Source organism: Daucus carota, chromosome 1, assembly GCF_001625215.2.
Source record: "Daucus carota subsp. sativus chromosome 1, DH1 v3.0, whole genome shotgun sequence".
NCBI lineage: Eukaryota > Viridiplantae > Streptophyta > Magnoliopsida > Apiales > Apiaceae > Daucus > Daucus carota.
The window spans coordinates 6,777,412-6,797,985 of record NC_030381.2 but is presented as its reverse complement, the minus strand read 5'-3'; the positions used below and the strand labels follow the sequence as shown (position 1 = coordinate 6,797,985).

General features: G+C 34.9%; 1 protein-coding gene across 1 annotated transcript; it reads right to left on the bottom strand.

The window, feature by feature from the left end:
• Positions 1–8,250: 8,250 nt before the first annotated feature.
• LOC108207699 (phospholipid--sterol O-acyltransferase) lies at positions 8,251–17,070 on the bottom strand. Its single transcript, XM_017378135.2, has 15 exons — positions 16,763–17,070; positions 15,484–15,619; positions 15,121–15,265; positions 14,204–14,373; positions 14,040–14,116; positions 12,969–13,182; positions 12,727–12,865; positions 12,229–12,328; positions 11,236–11,330; positions 10,939–10,990; positions 10,510–10,581; positions 9,177–9,342; positions 8,824–8,928; positions 8,672–8,756; positions 8,251–8,594 (listed from the first exon to the last, which is right to left on the bottom strand). Exons 1-15 carry the CDS (start codon positions 17,027–17,029, stop codon positions 8,513–8,515), a joined length of 1,905 nt encoding a protein of 634 aa, XP_017233624.1. The 5' UTR covers positions 17,030–17,070; the 3' UTR covers positions 8,251–8,512.
• Positions 17,071–20,574: the final 3,504 nt, after the last annotated feature.

Genomic DNA, 20,574 nt, shown 5'->3' with positions numbered 1-20,574 from the left:
GATAGAATAAACCCAAAGTAATTGTTCCACTTAAATATTTAAATATTCTTTTAACAGCTTGTAAGTGAGAATCCTTTGGTTTTGCTTGAAATCTAGCACAAACACAAACACTATACATAATATCAGGTCTAGAGGCTGTAAGATAAAGTAAGCTTCCAATCATACCTCTATACATCCGAATATCAACATCTTTACCATTTTCATCTGCTGTCAGCTTGCTGACAACGCTCATCGGTGTTGATTTTGCCTTGATATTCTCATATCCAAATCTTTTGAGTAGATTCTTGATATACTTGGATTGATGCACATAAATTCCTTCTGGAGTTTGCTTAATTTGGAGCCCCAAGAAATAATTGAGCTCTCCCATCATGCTCATGTCAAACTCACTATGCATGCACTTTGAAAACCACTTACACAAAGAATCATTAGTAGATCCAAATATAATATCATCTACATATATTTGAACAACTAATATATCTTGACCTTTAAAGATAGTAAACAAAGTAGGATCAATTTTACCTCTAATAAAACCATTTTTGATCAAAAATTCACTTAACCTTTCATACCATGATCGAGGTGCTTGCCTTAATCCATAAAGTGCCTTCTTGAGCTTGTAGACACGGTTAGGATATTTCTCATCCTCGAATCCTGGTGGTTGCTTGACATAGACTTCTTCCTTTAGATATCCATTTAAGAATGCACTTTTGACGTCCATTTGATGTAGCTTGAACTTCTTGTAGCATGCAAATGACAATAGCATCCTAATAGATTCCAATCTTGCAACCGGAGCATATGTTTGATCAAAATCAATTCCTTCTTGCTGATTGTATCCTTGTGCAACAAGTCTAGCTTTGTTCCGAGTGATAGTACCAAATTCATCAACTTTATTCTTGAATACCCATTTGGTTCCAACAATTGAAGCATCCTCTGGTGGATCTACAAGTTCCCAAACATCACATCTTTCAAATTGGTTGAGTTCTTCTTGCATTGCCATGATCCAATTTTCATCTTGTAAAGCTTCTTGAACATTCTTTGGTTCCTCTTGAGCTATGAAGGCAGCATAAGCACAAATGTTGGCTTGAGCTTTCCTTGTCTTGATTCCAGCTGATTTATCTCCAATGATCAACTGAGGAGGATGATTCTTCACTGTTCTAGTTGACTTTGGTAGATTATGTTGAGCTATGACCTCTTCATTCCTTGTAGTCTGCCTAGGAGGAGTCTGATCAACAACATTTTGGCTTGCTGATGAAGTTTGACCTCTGGATTCATCCAATGTAAGCTTAGACATCTTATCCAAAGTTTCTTCAAGAGATGGAGTGGATTCAGTAGCTTTATTGCCTTCTGAAGTTTTGGCAGTTGACTTGTCAGCTTGCTGATTTCCAGTTTCCTGCACTGTCAGCTTGCTGCTAGTACCTGTACCTGCACATTCTTCCTCATCCCTTGCAAGATCATCAGTAGACTCTTGAAATGAAACATCAATAGACTCTTCAACAGTATGTTTAGCAAGATTATACACTCTATAAGCACGACTTGTTAAAGAATAACCCAAGAATATAGCTTCATAAGATTTAGAGTCGAATTCACCATCCCTATCAATGGTTTTGAGTACGAAGCACTTAGATCCAAAGACTTTGAAGTAGCTAATGCTAGGCTTCTTTTTCCTTAGCAATTCATAAGGAGTCTTGTTGAGAATTGGCCTGATAAGCACTCTGTTAAGAACATAGCTTGCTGTGTTGACAGCTTCTGCCCAAAAACTTCTTGGCAGCTTGCTCTCCTGCAGCAACGTCCTAGCTGTTTCTTGTAAGGACCTGTTCTTACGCTCTACAACTCCATTTTGCTGAGGTGTACGAGGTGCTGAGAACTCATGAGAGATTCCTCTTTCTTCACAATAAGTAATGAAGTCTTTCTGGAATTCCCCACCATGATCACTTCGAATACCTACAAGTCTTGTATCTAGTTTGTTCTCAAGCAACTTGATTAGTTTCTCAAATTCACTAAAAGCACAATCTTTAGTACGCAAGAATAATACCCAAGTGAATCTAGAATAATCATCAACAATAACAAAGGCATATTGTTTACCTCCAATACTCTTATAAGCTTCGGGACCAAAGAGATCCAAGTGAAGAAGCTCTAAAGGTTTAGAAGTAGATACCATTTTCTTTGCCTTATGTGGAGTCCTTGTTTGCTTTCCCAATTGACAAGCAGAACATGTCTCCATCTTGACATACTTAAGCTTTGGTAGTCCTCGAACAAGCTTCTTTGCTGACAGCTTGCTGAGATGATCCATATGAGCATGTCCAAGCCTTCTATGCCAAATTTCTGGATTATTATCCACAGCTGCTAAACAAACACCTGCCTCCTGTTCTTCAAAGTTCAAAACATATATATTTCCTTTTCGTTTTGCAACTAGAGGAGTTTTGTTAGCACCAACAAGTATAGTACATTCATTTTTACCAAAGTTAACAATATGACCATCATCAAATAACTGACTTATACTAAGCAAGTTATAAGTAAGACCTTTGACATATTGTACCTTGTTAATAGAAATGATACTATTACCTATAGTTCCTTTGCCAAGAATAGGAAGAGTTTTGCTATCACCAATTGTGACACGACCACCCTTCTTCATCTTCAAGCTTAGAAACTGAGATTTGTCTCCACTCATGTGCCTAGTGCATCCACTATCCAATATCCATTGATTTGGCTTTACCTTAGACACGAGACAAACCTACAAAACAAACACAAACAACTCAACGTTTTGGTACCCAAATTTTGTTGGGTCCAACAGTGTTAGTTGATAAAACATATAGAACATTAAGATCAGATTTCTTGATCCACATTTGGACCACTTTAGAACTCTTCTTCCATGTTCTGCTGGTCTTATCAGCATTCTGTCTTGGAGCTGTCTTCTGTCTGTTTCTGTTGTCAGCATACTGCCTGTGAGCTGACTTCCTTTCCCAGCTTGCTGATTGAGAATTCTTCATTGGACAATTATTAGCAAGATGGCCCTTCTTTCCACACTTGTGACAAGTCACCCAAGGCATGGCATAATTGTATGGAATGCCATTTTTCCCTTCATATCTCATTGAAGAAGTGGATGTAGAAGCTGCACCAATGCCTCATTTGTCATGAGAACCTTTAGCTTGTTTCATCATAGATTTGAGACTTTCTTCTCCTTGAACAAACTTTCCCATGGCTTTCTGAAGATCTTTGACTTCTTGCTCCAATGACTTGATCTTTTCAGCTTGAATAGAGATTTCGGCTAAGCTTTGGGATTTGCTTAACTCGAACGCCTCCAAGCTTGCATCCTTAGCTTTAAGATCTGCTCTCAGCGAGCTGAGTTCCTTCATGAGTGTATCATTCCTTCTTTGGATTTGCATGTTGTTCCCTTCAAGTTGTGAGATCTGTTCCTTGAGGGTAGCAATGATTCCACTACTAGCTTTGGCACTCTTTTCATTCAAGAAATCACCTATGACTTTCTTCAAATGAACATTTTCTTTCTCGAGCTCATAATTCTCATTCTTTAGATCAATGAGTTCCATTATTGATAAACAACTCTTATCCTGCATGGTTAGTTCACAAGTAGTTGTATCAATAGTATTTAATTCAGAATTAATAGAGTTTACCTCACTATTAGTGTCCGTATCTGAATCAGTTGTATCAATTGAGCCATCGAGACCAACAAGAGCCAAATTCACCATCTCATCACTAGAATCATCAGAAGCTGACTCATCTTCATCATCACTCCAAGTTAGAAGTGCCTTGGATTTCTTTTTGTTCTTAAAATCGGCTTGCTGTCTAGGCGGCTTTGACTTGTTCTTTAGCTTGTAGCAATCCCTTTTGAAATGCCCTTTCTTGCCACATTCAAAACATGCATCATCCTTTGGATCTTTCTTTGCACCAAAAGCTTTGCCCTTTTCACGCTTCATTTTGTTTTTCTTTTCAATCATTCTCTTGATTTTCCTGGACATAAGAGCTAGATCCTCATCTGATTCTGTTTCCTCATCTGTTTCCAGCTTGCTGACAGAGGAGTGCAGTGCAAGATTCTTCATTTTCTCTGTTGGCAGCTTGCTGCTTTCTGAGCTGTTAGCTTCAATCTTAGCTTCAAATTGTTCCAACTCAGCAAATATAGCCAGGTGATCCATAGTATCAATATTGAGAGCTGACTCTAATGCTGTGACCTTGGCACCATATTCGAATGGAACAGCATTTAGAATATTCATGTTGATTTCCGATTGAGGAATCTTTTTCCCAAGTCTTTCAAGACTGTTGAGAGTGACTTGGAATCTAGCTTGGCTTTCTCGAATGGATTCTCCCTTCTTGATAGCAAAGCTTCCAAATTCTTTCATAAGCTTCCCGAGCTTGACTTTCTTTAACGCCTTTGAGCCTTCGTGATATGTCTCCAATGCATCCCAAATTTCTTTTGCAGATTTGAGAGAAGAGACCTTGTCATATTCAGCTTGATTCAGCCCATTGATTAATGTACTCCTTGCTTTTCCATTGGCAGCAACCTTTGATAGCTCGTCCGCTGTGAGAACATCAACGTCCTTGACTTTGCCATCGCTATCACGATATTCATAAGGACCTCTTTGCACAACTCTTTGCATTAGGGGATCTCTGGATAGATGAGCCTCCATTTGGCCTTTCCACCAATTGTAGTTGTCAGAACCCGTGAGAAGAGGAGCTCTAAAATCGGACTTTCCCTGAAAGTTATCAGCCATATCGATCGATACTATTCCTGTTACAGAAGTATTAGTAAAACACAGCTCTGATACCAATTGAAATTACACACCTAGAGGGGGGGTGAATAGGTGTTATGGCTAATATGACCGATTTTTAATGTTACCAAATATTTATACTGTCACAGACAGCTTGCTGTTAATTATCAGAGTAAACAGTCAGCTAGCTAACAATGCAGATGCAATGCAAAACAGATATAATCAGTAAGCTAGCAACACAGAGAATTTTAGCCAGGTTCGACCCCTAACCCTAATGGTCTACGTCCTGATCCCCTACCAACTGGTAAGAGATTATATTATTAATCAATAATGTTAACGATTACAATGATTCAATAATATAACTCCCTTTATCCATTGTTCCTGTTATCAGCTTGCTGAAACCCCTGAACCACGAACCAAAAGCTCTCCAAGACCTATACTTCCCAAGTATACTCTTCTAGCTAACTAGTCCCCTTGTTCCCTTGTTTCACAAGCTCGATACACAGCAACAAACCTTTACACTTTGAACAATACAATGTATGAGTGTAATACAACCGAAACTATGAACTCAATATAAATATATAATCAAATATAAGCACTAGAGCTCAAGTGAAGATTTTGCAATGTAAGTGTGTTGTTTTCAGAAACTTGAAGTGTGTTCTTGTTCTCTATCAAAACGGAAACAACACTCAAGTTTATATACACAAAATCCAACGGTCAATTTGCTAACAAATTCCAACGTTCTTGTTCCAACCGAACTCACGTATAATTTGTTCTCAATTTGAACGTTTAAACTTGTGAAGATTACTGAGTAAAAAGCGTAGGAACGTTGTAAACAAAACTCAGTAAAACGTTTATATAAAAACCATAATTTGAAATAAGATAGGAGTAGTTTTAGATAAGATCGAGTATGAGATAAAAACTCCTATAAGTTAGGAAATCGTTTTTGTTTGAAATTCTGATTTAAAACTGAGCTCTAATATTTATATAAGTCATATATAAATATTAAAGTCCTTACAAATCGATTCCTAATAAATCTCCTTGCTTTTCGATTTTGATCCTTATCCATTTGTTATTCTGTTCACGCTGTAAGCTCGCTGATAAGCCTGAATGATAACCTGTAAGCTTGCTGACAGTTGAACATAACACTGAAACTTATCAAGCTGTTAGCACATGCATATATCATTGATAGCTCGCTAACAAGCACCAGTTTTATGCTATTAGCTTGCTGGCAGTGTGATCATCAAAACCTTGAGAGTATCATAAGGCTGGTCATTGGTTTGATTGAATTTGTTGTGGACTTTATTTGAATTTTAAACTCATCCTATATACAAATGAAAAGGCCCAATGTTAATCTAATCAACATAAAAAATTCAAAGCTCATTAGATTACTTTCCACTTTTATGTAGGTCGTTTGACCAACATTTTTAAAATTTTCATACTGTTTATTCAAAATTATTATTTTATTTAATTAAAATATCAATGATAAAATTTACTTGGAAATATATTAGAAACTTGGAATAAAATATAATTCAAACATGAAAGTTCAAAATCAATATAAAGTCAAATAAATTTGTTCAGATTATTACATAAGAATTACTCACTCTGTCCCATTTAATTGTATACGTTTCTTTTCAACTGCTCGACACGCATTTCAATGCTCTTATAAAATATAATTCCGTAACTTATTTTTGAAATTTTCTTTTTCTGAATAAAAATATAACATCCAAACTTTAATTCAAAAAAAGAAAATTTCAAAAATAAATTACACAACTACACTCTACAGGAGCATTAAAGTCCGTGCCGCGTCCCCGTCCCTCAATGTATACAACTCAGGGGGACGGAGGGAGTATGTAACAACTGATTTTTCTTTTATAAAATACAATTTCATGAATCTTAAAATTAAAATTTATCATTTATCTTAAATGCAATAATCATAATAACGAAATCATTCATTTTTGGTTTGAGTTGTGTTGATTTTTATATTTTATCAGTTTGATTGATTTTCAATTTCAAAAAATCAGGGTTATTTAAAATTGAACCAGATATTGAATTAATTAAATTATTCAATTCAATTAATGTCCTGTAATTTTTGGGGCCGTTTGGACGAGTTTAAAAGAAGTAGATTCTTGCTTAAACTAAAGAAGTGGAGTAGAAGTGAGAAGTAGAAGTAAAAGTTTTAAGTTGTTAAAGTGTTTGGTAACTTCAACTTTTAAGTTTTTTTAGTGTTTGGATAATTTGACTTATAAATTGGTGCAGTTTTGGTATTATAAAATATTTTTTTAAAAAAAAATTTATATTGATAATAGATAAAACTTGGTAACAAATTAAAATACAAAATAATTGAAATATATTTTAAAAATAATAAAACTTGATAAAAAATAATTAAACTTTAACACAAAATAATTGAAATACAAAATAATTAAACTTGATTTTTTTAAAATAGTTTTTTCATTGATAATAGATAAAACTTGGTAACAAATAAAATTAATTGCAAAAGTATTTTTTTGTTTATTTCAAAATAAAAAAATATCATAAAATAAAAGGGTTAGACTGGTTTGTTTCTCACTGAGACACGAGAGACGCGCAAAAAAAGAGAGAAGCACCGAAAAAAAAGTAAGGGAAGAGAGCTTCTCACTTCTGGCGTTGGAATCCAAAAAAAAGCACTCTGACTTTTTTGGCCAAACAGACTTTGGACTCCTGAAGTGGGCTTCTTCTTAAAAAAAGCGAGTAATTCTTTGATCCAAACACCCCCTTTATTTCTTGTTCTCACTGCCAAATTCTAGCTACAAACTCACAGGGTCATTACTTCCATCTTAAATTCCCGCCCCATCTCATACTGCATAACGCAGAGGAAAAGAGAACGTGATTCTCGAGTGTGCCGTGCGCGCACACAAATTTTATATAGGCCGCTAGATTATTTCCTCAATTTTTCCTTTTAAATTTTGTAATTTAATAACTCACCAAATTAGCAAATTTAAGAAAAGAGTTAACTTTTTATTTTTTGGCTATATAAGAAAAGAGTTACCCTCTCTGATATAAGAGAGAGAATTTCCCTACTATCTCTTACCTGCCTGACAAAATTTCTACTCCCTCTATCTCAACAGGTTCTTTACGTATTTTAAGGCTCTTGCAAAAAAAAGTTAACTCAGAATACGTGCAAACTGTGAAGGTTAAGTCTCCCGCGCATGAGTAGAGGGGCTGTTTGTATAGTTTATCACTGGGGACTTGGAGGCTTGAGCTTTATGATAAGTTCAACTTACGTAATGAAGGACTGTCACCTTGTATAGTTTCTCCGTCAAGGTGAGGTAAAAGGCTGTCCCTTGCGATGGTGAACTTTGTTAGCAGCGAAGATACATTTAGATGACGCGGGTGTTGCAGTTGCTGGGGGCCAGTGTTGCAATTTCCGGCAGGGATACTTGAAGTCGAGAAAAAGCTAGATGGGTGCCAGTGCCACTCTGGAGAATACTATGTACGACTACTTCTGTTATAGACAATGTATTTATGAAAAGGAAGGGTCTCATGCCATAAATGTCAATACCAAAAATAAGGATTTCTTTTGTCTATTGATACATTGAAACTCTATGTTAAGCATACAAATTTCTCTATTTCCCTACTATATATCTCCTATCTCCTTCTACTTCATATTTTGGGGCATATATAGTAACAAGAATCATGCCCTAATACTGATGATACATAAATCTTTATCAACATTTGCATATCCATTACCTCTAGTACTAATACAAAGAACTAATCAATACAAATGAGAAGGAAGAAAAAGTATACCTCAGAAGTTATATATAAAAGTAAAGGTTATCAGCCGAAGAATTTTTCAACCTACAACTCTGCCCAAGGTGGACGTCTCCAAAAATATACCTGCAGCATTCATATATTGTAAAAAAGTTGAGTATATTTCCCATGAAACAGAATGTTACTTGCAAAAATAATATCACCTATATTCACAATGCTCAGACCATGCGCAACGGGCTTTTCCGTAATCCCAGTAACAGTCATCATCTCTTAGAGGCCCACGCATACCTGGGACAAATTAAATTATTAATAACACTTAATCTTCATAGAGAGGTTTAGAGAAGGGAGGACTTACTTTTTGTAACAAAATTTTTGTTTTTATCAGCATGAGCATCATGCCACATCTCGAGCCATATCTCCCGCATCATGATAGGTGATCTCACAATATTTCTGTGATTTGCTGCAAAACAAGAGATCCTTTATTCCATTCTAGTGTATTTTTCATATCTTTATCTGGGGTACCTTATCAAATATTCCAAATATATATATGGAAACGAGTGAAACGTCAATGCAGATAGAGATAAAACTACCAACTCTCAAGACTAAATTTAATACCATGTAGAGACCATCAACCTCAAAATTAAGTATTAATACTAAGAAGATATTACTGATTTTGGTAATTTGTAGATTGAGTAATAATTCTGATACCTTTATCGATCTCCCAAACTGCAGTCCTCTTGCCTGGAAGACTTTCAGAATCTTCATAAAATGTTATGTACTTGACCCTGGGTGACCTTGTCATGTTGGAAACAATATCCTCATGTATATGTTCAACATTTAACTGTACTTGTACGTCTGACCCATCATGCTCCAACTTAGATAGTCAGCAAGAAGAGAAGTGAAGAAAGATAAGAGTCAAAACTTTAAACTCATTCAATAGATGTACTAAATGATTGACAGAGCTGTTGTATCTGTAAGGTAGTCAACCTTCTATGACCAATATATAAACTTGTGGTCATTGAAGTATCATCAACTAAACCACACTATGGGCTGATTAGAGAGTGCAATTATACAAACTACAGAAAGCGTGCCACCAAGTAATTTTTTTTTTAGTTAATGCTGCAGGTTGGAACATGTTGCTAAACTTCTAGCCTCTAGTGTCATACATACTACTGTTGTTAAACAAGTAATTTTCAGTCATGTCTGAAATAAGGAATCTTTTACAATTCCAAAATTTGCCAAAGGAGAACAAAGAAACTAACCAAAATTTAAATACAGACCCCTCACTATAGCCAAATGTTTTGCTTTAAATAAAATACAAAATTGTATGGACTTCAACAGAAATGTAGGTATATAGTCCTACATCTCCTTTTTAAACAAGAAATGTATATATAGATAAAATGTTTAACTATACACTGAGAAATGTATGAGAGTTTGGATATGCCAATAAGAAAACTCCAGGCGGACAAGTAGCACAGATATTAAGGACAACATCAAGCATGATAAAAGCATATTCCTACCAATAGAAGCTATAGCAATGATCATGACAAGCATGACAGAAGATTATTTCAGATAATGTCATGCTTCAACAAGAAAATAAGAAAAATATTTGATTAAAAGCTACAAATGGACTAAGAAATTGTCCTCGAAACTCAAACCCATGCCTAAAATCCAGCTGTCCCTATTTTAATGTCCTCTTAGGCTGTCCCAATAAAAATGTCCTCTATCTATAACATTGTAAGCAAATTAATTTTAAAAGACTACCCTAATATCAATTGAGAATTCAAAAGACCTTTCAAATATTTGTGCATAGGATACTTATTTCATATATGCATTGTCTCCTACTTTTTATATCACTTGAGTAGGAAATGATTTTCATAGTAAAAGAATGAAATAAGAGAATGTAAGTGAGTTGGATAAATTGCAACTATTTAGCATCCCTAAACCACACTTTAGAATGATGATGGATGGAGTAGTCGAACATAATTACAAGAAACATAACAGAATGTAATTTATTAACACATGCATTGGCAAAATGTACCTGTGGGGCTCTTGTTATGTTCACTTCCGGTCCCAACCAAGTCTTGCACCAGGACAGAGAATTGTAAGGGACCTGCAAAGGATCTAATTTTGTTAATGACAGCTAGATTGTCCTTATCCGACTTTACAATTGTCACAGTCCATGCAATAAAAATACTTGGAGGCAAAATTTTTCTGCCCACTTTTTCACCTTGAAGATATTTTTATAATTAGAATGATAACAATCATTACAATAACTAACATAAAATTGTAGTGCTTCATTGAGAACTCAAATATTAACGCATGCATCAGTTAATTCTGTAATTCTTTTCCTAAAAGTTTGAAGCCAGAAAGGCAGAAATGAGATGCAAATATTATGTGAGGTAGAAACTGCTGAATTTTATTCTTCTAAAATATACCATAACTAGATATACTATATTCATCAGTGTACCGTTTCATCACCACTGCTTGTTCCTGGGATTCCATCAACCAGATTACCTGACCTGAAAAGACGTGACAAGATATATACATGTAACGGTTCCCTTTAGTCTCACACTACAAGTTCGCAATTCGAATATAGGTTGATGGACCTGGACAAGACACTACAATATATTTAGACAAGTAAATTGTAATATTCCTAGGCTCCATTCCCAAATCCAAATTAGAAAAAAATGTGTTCACGTAATAAAAGCTCTGTGCAATGTACCACTTGATGTGATTATACTAGGATGCTCTAAAAAGAAGTTACCTGGAATACAAGGATCCTTCAATCTCATATATGACATCAGTTTTCATCCAGTTATCAGGGTAAGGCTTACCACTTGGTGCATAATAATAACCAACCTGTTGGGGCCAACTATAATGAGATTCCATGATTATCATTCATGAATACCTGCCATATATCATATTTCTCACCAGAGTGTGCAGCCAACCAATAACTTATGTAAAATAGTTAAATAGACAACATTTGCAAGCACAATATACTTCCAACTCATATAAGAGCACCAAAGGAGAGACTCTACCTACTAGAAAGATGTTGATATTTTGATTTAAAAATTATAGCCAACAAATTTGATATATTATTATAATTTAACATCTCGTTTATTTGGAAAGATTTGTAACGATGAGGCTACTTATCTGGTCAATCATACATTCATACTGATATAATTTGTATGAGCTCTATATATAGAGAACTGAATAAATTAATAGCTTTGACCAATATTATCAAAATGTCACCATGGAATCAAGAGTTTCAATTATCTCAAGTGATCTGTAAGTGTGAGGGCATAGCCATGGCTTCGGGGCAAAGTTAATATCATTTGATCTGTAAGTGGAGAGCTAATTTACAGCCTACATATCCCTGACTCACAACCTACATAGCCCTGATCTCAGCCAACATTATCCCTTGATAGCAGTCTATCTTGTTCTACAAAATCTCCTAATTACAATTACACAATCAGTGTTATTTACATTTCATATCCCAGAGTTACAGTAGCGGTGATACTTCTTATAGTTCTTCGGATACTCATTCTTAAAACATTATGGTTAGCTTAATACAAAGTATATGAAGGAGACATGAATAAGTATCTTGCACATACACAGGTCCATTCCAGGATTTAATATGAATTAGATTCACAACAAAATACTATAATCACAGATCCATTTACTACATAACAGTGAAAGAAGGAATTGGAATGTTACAAGTATGAAGTAGAAGGTCAAAAAGAGAACTCCTACATACCTCGGTTCTTAAATCAACCCCATATATGCAAAAGACATTCTTCAAAGGAGGTCTTTCCCAAGGTGTTAGTGGGTTCATAACTGGATCTTCGTGGTAAGACCTGAAATTAAAAACCTTATATACATAATGGAAAGGTTTCACAAATAGAAGTCACCACTTTAACATCAGTACACTAAGAACCAGATAATGAAATCCTCTTGTACATGCCCTTGATGTGGCAGAATGGGAGAATTTAAGAAATATTAAATGGACGCATGACTGCCAAAAACTGGAACCAAATATACCTTGTGAGCCAATTTTTAGTATTTAGATAGGAGCTGAGAGTAAGCCTTAGCCATTTAGAGTTTAAACTTAAGAGTACCACCGCGGAGGTATTTTACTAGATTGGATTGCAGGTAATTCAAAGAATAATTTTTTAAGTATGCCGGACTTAAAAAATTTGCAGAACTGAAAGCTGGCAGTCTGCCACAGACTCTCTAATTAAAAAAAAATACTAACTTGTTTAATTGGTACAATGCCCTTTCGCTGTCAGGATCATAATCCTTAATTGCTTTGAAAAAATTTCCGTTTGAGACATCACGAGCAGAGAAGGATAAAAGGGTTGGCAGTCTGCATTCATTGCTAGACAAGTTGCCATCTGCACTGCCAAACGACATATAAGCACTTCCTCTACCATGATGGCAAATAAGCAGGTAAACACTTGCAAAATGAAGCCATGCATAGTGGACCAGAAACAACACCTGAACCAGAAGGAATTTCAATATTGACTACATTTGTTGGCCACCCAGAATACTTTGTTCTAAATTCTTCTTTATCACAGTAGTATACTTGATGATCTTTTTTACTTCTTCCAGATATATATTTCCAGTACATGTTATCCGTCTTACAATACTTTGAATGTGGTAGCATCCAAAGTGATGAGCCAAATGAACTGGACATCAAACGAGCTGTTCCCTGGTACCTTGCCAAAAAGATTATGAATGATATTTAATAGAGCTTTCCATCATATAAGGTTCAAAATGCTGTATAACCAAGCAAACACAGATTACTTGCACTTAGTTTACATCCCACAATTAGATATTGGTGTAACAGTATGTAAACTCTGTTAAAGCTAACTAAGACTATAAAAATTTAAAGGTCATAGTATTTATTTGATTATGTTGGACTAATACGACATCCTAGAAAACCACAGAGTATGTATATTAATATTGAATCCATAGATGAGAGATGGTCAAACTTCAGTTCATTATTTATTTATTCATTGATATGAGTATTCTAAAAGTTGCTTATTAGTCATTACTTAGTAGTGTCATTGAAAGTAAAAGTAATAAGGTCTTTGTCACAATGGATGTATGCAAAGAAAAGATTAGTTATTACATATCACTGTAATTCAGCCTATGCTAAGACTCTTCTCTTGCACCTAGTTCTTCAACAGGCTTGTACAAACAAACATAGATATATCAAATTCTGCCTTTAAAATTTTATGTAAATTTTACTCTGTTTTAGGTACAGTGCTAATTTTAGCCTTTGTTCCCAGCCTGCTGTTCCTTGTTTCACTGATTGCTGTAGATACCCATTTACTATTGCATTAGTTTTTCTATTTATATATATAAACTGTTCAATTTTCGACTAAATTTCCATCAAACAATGACCAATAGTACTTCCCTTACCTTTCACATATATTCATATGTCAGCTTATTCACTGTTGACATATATTATAACTTATAAGTTGCATACTTATCTGAACATAAAGGAAGAAAATGGAGAAATCAATTCAGAAAATACAATGATTATCATAGAGAAGAAAGAACCTCAGAAACAGGAAGACCAAATGTCAATCCAGAAAGTGTCGATTCAATTGTCTGAGCGGAACCAAGAAAAGGAGATCCTGAAATTTAATGAACAGTGCAAATGCCTAAACTGCATTTTACAAATCTAACAATAAAATGTCAAAAATCATATGTGGATATCATACCAACGGCAAAATAGGAATGAATATGTTCATCAAGCCATCTGGTATATCTTTTTGGAGCAATCTCTAGCTTCAACCACTCCAAAAAGTAGCGAAAGACATTGTTACCAAGTGAATGAGCAAAAACTAACGAGGGACCACCACGTGTTTTAAGTGCAGTTTCAAAAGTCAGCCTGCAGCAAAAGTTTAAGAGACATGTCCTTAAAATTGATATCTCTTAGCAAGATTAAATTGAATAACTGATAGCTAGAAAACTGAACGGGCAAAAACATTTCAATATTACTTTATGAATACATATCACGAGTACATATAATCAACACTAGTAAAACTTATCTTGTTCCCTCATTAATTTTATTCGTGCAAGGCAAACAGATGAGTAATTATCTTTCAATTGAAGTTCATGCAAATAATTCTTTAATACCAATAGTTATAAACACTTGGGTTGTAACAAGACAAGGAAAATACAAGCGGACAAATGAACATTGCATCGAGTAGGTTATGCATCAAGTTTAAATACATTTAAAGAATTTTATTTATTAATTTGGAAAAAAACACCTTCAAATTGGTCAATTGTGTTCAGAATCAGCTATAAAATATGATGATATCAGACAAAAAGAAAAATGAAAAAAGTGCATAATAGCCAGCGACTTTAAAAGCATGAGTTATACAGCTATCACAGAGCTGAAACTTTTACTAGTCACTCAAATTATGAGAATAAAGCATCAATGGTAATATTTCATTACCCTTTGTCTGTTATTATAGTCCACAGGTGGATTTTAAAAAATTATAAGTTTATAACCTAGTAACTGTGCTCATTTTAGAATCAAGCAGCACACGAGTCTGAAATCTGAATAGGATGCATTTATTCCTTTTTCTTAAAGAAACAATCAAAATTAAATATCTGCACGAGGTGTACAAACTTTAGCTTATGAAAGTAAAGATCCCGCTCCTCAAGCTTTGCTGGTGACAATCTCCAATCATATGGAGCAGCAATGACTGCATTTGCCTCAACTCCAAACTCAATACACCACGTCACCCATTCCTTCCAAATGGAAGAAAGAGGACCTGCAAACAATGAATTATTGGAATAGGATACTTCAACAATGCAACAAAAAAAGAAAAAAAGAGAGTAACACAACCAATTACACCACAAAAAAAAAAGAGCAACTCTCAGGTTCATCATTCATAATTTCAGTGATGCAGAAGGGATGACCATAAGTTTGGATATTGTTTGCTAAAACTGACATTACCTGAAAGAAACTCTCTATGACTTGATAGCATACCTGTTATGTAACCTGGATCAAGTTCAGTGATAGCAGAAAGACCTGTATCAGCACGAGACTTGCACTCTGGGTTATCTGTTTGATTGTAGGGGTCTAACAGCATGCACTTAAGCCAGCAATTTACAGCAGATAGAAGCTGCATGGTAAATGGTATTCTTCTTCTATATCAAATATAAAATATATATGATAAAAAATGTGAAAATGTGCACTTTGAGGTAGCCTGCTGCTTTGCATTTGACAAACCATACTCTTAAGTTCCAACTTTTTATAGGTAATATGAATGCAGATTCAATTGAAACCTTTCTTGTGTACAAATCATATATGTTAATATGCGTTCTTCAGAATAAACTAAAGAGATGTAATATATTCACACAATGTGTCTTAAATGAAATGAAGGACAATTAATGTAGACTAAAAAAACACAACCAATCATCTTGTTCACAAGACTTTCAACGGGCATAAAAAAACGAATTTAAAAGAAAATTCTGCACTTTTTAGTTATTAACTGTCACCAGGGCTGCGTTTGTTTGACGGAAAGTAACTTGATTTTGGAAATATCTTCCACAACCAGAAAATGAGTTCCGGGAAAATACTTGATGGGAAGCAATTTCCTCTTTGGGGAAAAAGGGAAGTCAATTTCCCCACAAACTCAACATTTCTAAAAGGAATTTCCTCTTTTGGAAAATATTCAATTTCTTGAAGCTAAACATACACAAACCAATAATTTGAAAAAAAACTGCTGAAAGCTAAACAAACGCTGGAACATTAAAATAACATTTTCAGTGAAACAAATAAGAAGTACATTTAATTAATAATTCAAAGCCTGTCATAATCTAGCCAGAATGTCATTCGGATCTACTGGCTGCTACACGAAAGGCACTTAAAACCTAGACAGTACATATAAACCCTCCACAGTGTTTTTCCCCGCATGCTTGTTGTTCCATTATCCGTACTCTAGTACTGTCATAGTGTTATTGGACTGTAACAAGGGTCTAAAGAGAACCAACCTCCATTTTCCTAACGTCTCCCGCATATTTTACCCTCCTCAGACCCCGCTCTTAAACCTCAGACCCCGCTCTTAAACCAAAATACCAAAATATCCTGGTATGTATGTATTGATTTGGTTTACTTAGCTAACCACATTAGTACATCAAATTCTACTCAACCATGTTTATTATTTCACAACAATGCAAAACAAATAATTCATTCGAGATAGCTATATATTTGCATCAAGTATAAAAAACAACAAAAAAACAAGGAGAGGAATAATAATAAGTACTTTGGTAGTGTCGAGCCAAACCAAATCAAGAGGATTATAATCGAGCGGAGTATAAGGACAGTCTAATATCGACCAGGCTCTGAGCTGCGTTGATGCAAACCCCGGTATTATTATCCCCGAAAGCTTCGAGTATTTCCCGGAGGGTTCTCCGGCGGTTGTGCAGGGAGCTCCGGTGAGAAGGACGGCGATGAGGAGAACGAGGCGTAAATCTCTCGTCATCTCATTGGCAGCCATGGGCAGTGTAAGAGATTTGTAGTTGGGTTTCATAACATAGTAAGACGTGTGTTTGTGTTTATTCGTGTAAGAACTAAGAGCAAGTCCAACACTATGCTAAGAGGTTACTTAAAAATATTATAAAATAATATGTCTTAGTGATTTAGCACAAGATTTAGCACATGAGCTCCAATAGTACTCCCTATATCCATTCCCTATTAATATAATAATATTAAATAGTGGAGGAGAGAGGGAAAAAAGGAGAGGGAAATGATGTGGAGGAGAGAGGGAAATGAATATTTTAATGATAAAAATAGTTTAGAAGTGGCTAGCATATTCTAAAAATAGGGAAGGGGAGGCTTGTGCTAGTGATTTAGCACATCACTAGCATAGTGTTGGAGTGCAATTTTATCCCATATTCCCTATTTTTGGATTTAAGACTTGATTTAGCACACCTATTGGACTTGCTCTAAGAAGTGGTAGTTTAGGAGTATACAAGATCCTGTGTTGCGAATTTTATACATTGGTTGCGGTTGGTGGGACTCTTGGCTAGAGATGTTCAAAAAATCCGAAATCTGAAATCCGATCTGATCCGATCTGGAAAAAAATCTGAAAAATCCGATCCGAAAAAAACCCGGTCTGGCCCGGCCCGGCCCGAAGGCCTAAAACAGGCCTAATATTTTCAAAAAAACCCGGATAAAATCCGGATTTTTGAAAAATCCGGGCTTTTTATAACTAAACCGGGCCTAGTATTTTTGGAAAAGCCCGGCCCGGCCCGGCCCGATTTTTAAAAAAGCCCGGCCCGATCTGGTTTGAAAAAAATCCGGATTTTTTTGGCCCGGTCCGGATCTGGCCCGAACAGATCTTTTGTGCATCTCTACTCTTGGCTACAACGTTGATTATGACCCTGGGATGGGATATATGTCACGTGCCACCCACATTGGATATTGATATGGGCTTTATGTAAACGAGGCTTTTTAGTGCTTTTGCCTTTCTACTCGGCCCATCGTGGTAATTCGGTGGAGCTGAAGTCCAACAATGTCTTAAATTAATGTCTAAAATTAAAATTTAAGGCATTTGAACGTGAAGTGTGCTCCAACAATGTTTTAGTGGTCTTTAAACCACTAATACATCCAACAAGTGGATCATTTTTGAGACACTACTAAAATATTATATTTTAAGAGTGATTTAAGAGTATCATTTGAGATGTTCAAGGAGCTATTAGATGCTCTTTATAAGTGAAGAAATATGATCAGTTCTTAAATTTCTAAAGAGTTTCTAAGAAATCTTAACATTTTACATTTGAAGTTGAGAGTTTGTTGAGAAAATCCTAGAAATGCTCTGCGAACATCTTTTCATGAGATAACAATAATGATCGTCACAAAAGTAAAACTTTAAGAATGTGTTTTTTCCTTCTCAACTGTTTCACAACTTTCAATTCCCCGCTCTCAAAATACAGTAATAATTACGTGTAATCATCACTTTTTTAAGTAAGTAGATTTTGATTGAGGTAAAAAAGAAATTATATTACAATTTCAAAATATTCATAATATATTAGATGTGATGTATTTTACAAAGATATAGTTATTTATTATTATATCAGTTACAAATACTAAATAGTCTCTTACATCTGGGACTATTTAATTTATTTAACATGTTAGATAAACTTTTTTATTTAAATATATTATAATCAACCATTCAATCTCGCACGATGTGAAACCGATGAGTAACAACGGTTTAAAAGATCGATGGTTTTTGGATTCGGGAAAGATTGTTGAGGGAGTAAATCCCAAATCTCATGCAAAATTCCTCTAAAATGCAGGTTCTTTTAGTTGAGTTTTTTTTACCATAAGATGCTGGAACACTAGTTTTGTTGTTGAGCAAGATGGGCCTCACTTGAACTGGGTAATTAAAAGAACATCGTGATTGCAACACAGATAGGGCTGTTTAACGAACCGAGCTGTTCGCGAACAAGCTCGAGCTCGGCTCGTTAAGAGCTCATTCGGCTCGGCTCGTTAAGTTAACGAGCTCGAGCTCGAACACAAAAAATTGTTCGTTAAGTAAACGAGCTCGAGCCGAGCTTTTAGTATGTTCGGCTCGAGCTCGGCTCGAGCTCGGCTCGAGCTCGCTCGGCTCGAGCTCGGCTCGTTAAAGCTCGAAAAAATGTAATATTTTCGGGGTTTTTTTTATAATTTATATATGTTATTGAACTCAGAATTCAACATATAATTAATATATATATATATATATATATATATATATATATATATATATATATATATATATTAGTGATGTAACCAAAATTTCGGAAAATAATAATTTTATATGGTTTGCTATTTTAACAGTCAAGTAGAAGGTTAACTAGTACCGCTAACTAGTGTTTAATCCTAATTTAGTGTTTCAATATTTAAAAAAATATTTCTTACCGATCCAACCGTATGGATGTTAACATATATACATTTTAGTGATATAAACAAAGTTTAAAAAAAATTAAAATTATTTGTTTAGCTATTTTAAGAGTCAACTAGCGGTTTGTCCTTATTTTTTTTCTGGCTCGGCTCGACTCGATTCGACTCGGCTCGGCTTGTATTTGTTCACGAACAAGCTCGTGTTCGGCTCGTTAGTTAACGAGCCGAGCTTGAACACAATTTTTGTTCGATAAAAAAGCTCGGCTCGGCTCGTCAGAAAAAAAAATTAAAGCTCGGCTCGGTTCGGTCAAAACTCGGCTCGGCTCGGTTCGTGAACAGCCCTAAACACAGACTTGATTGGTGAACAAATGCCAAGGGCTCCTAATTAAAGCCCAATAATATTGCCAGCTAGGTTTAATGACCTGTAGTTATAATTATTGGCTTCTAACTTAATTTGTAAGGAGCATATCTAATGGAGTCCATTATAATTATTGGCTTCCACGCTAGTTGTCACATGATAACATGACCTAATGATAAAAATTGATATCTATACACCTAATTTACACAAATAGATAAATTTATTAATTATAATACATATTTAAATATAGAAATTTGTCTGATAACTTTTAATTTTCAGTTCTATAATTCTTACTTAATAATAATATAATATCTAATTTATTACCAAAACAAATATTAAAATTAATTTTAGCCAATAATATATTAAAGTTAATTTTTTTCTTTTTGATCATCCCATTGCGAATTCTTATTGTCCATTAATCTCGGTAAAGTGACGCCATCTAGCTAGCAGCTACTAATTCAATCTCACTTAATTCTCAAAATTATATCCTCAGATCTATCACTTTATTTGAAGTCTCCATCACAATCAACTTCATGCACTGCTAAATGTACTCGTGCCTTGTTTGGAAAAAAACATATGGTAGTATGGTACACAGAAAAAGATATATCGCACCCGTCAAGTAATTTTACACCACAATACAATCCCACAATGTTTCTATCATCAAAGTAGCAAGGAGAATCAAACGTTAGTGCATATATTGCTGATGACATTTTTGACGACTTGTCACTTCACTTGTCCCCCTTTGTTCAAGTTGCATTCCAAGGTTTCCTAACGATGTTTTTTAATCGAAGTTATGATTTTCGAGTAATTTTATAGTCTGTTTATGAACTCGA

What these genes read in the sequence shown, in the direction of transcription:
- LOC108207699 (XM_017378135.2), bottom strand. Translation starts at nt 17,029, where the DNA reads ATGAAACCCAACTACAAATCTCTTACACTGCCCATGGCTGCCAATGAG. An exon ending in ACATAACAAGAGCCCCACAG is followed by an intron (nt 9,343 to 10,509) that starts GTACATTTTGCC and finishes TGACTATCTAAG; the next exon opens with TTGGAGCATGATGGGTCAGA. An exon ending in TCTGAGCATTGTGAATATAG is followed by an intron (nt 8,595 to 8,671) that starts GTGATATTATTT and finishes TGAATGCTGCAG; the next exon opens with GTATATTTTTGGAGACGTCC.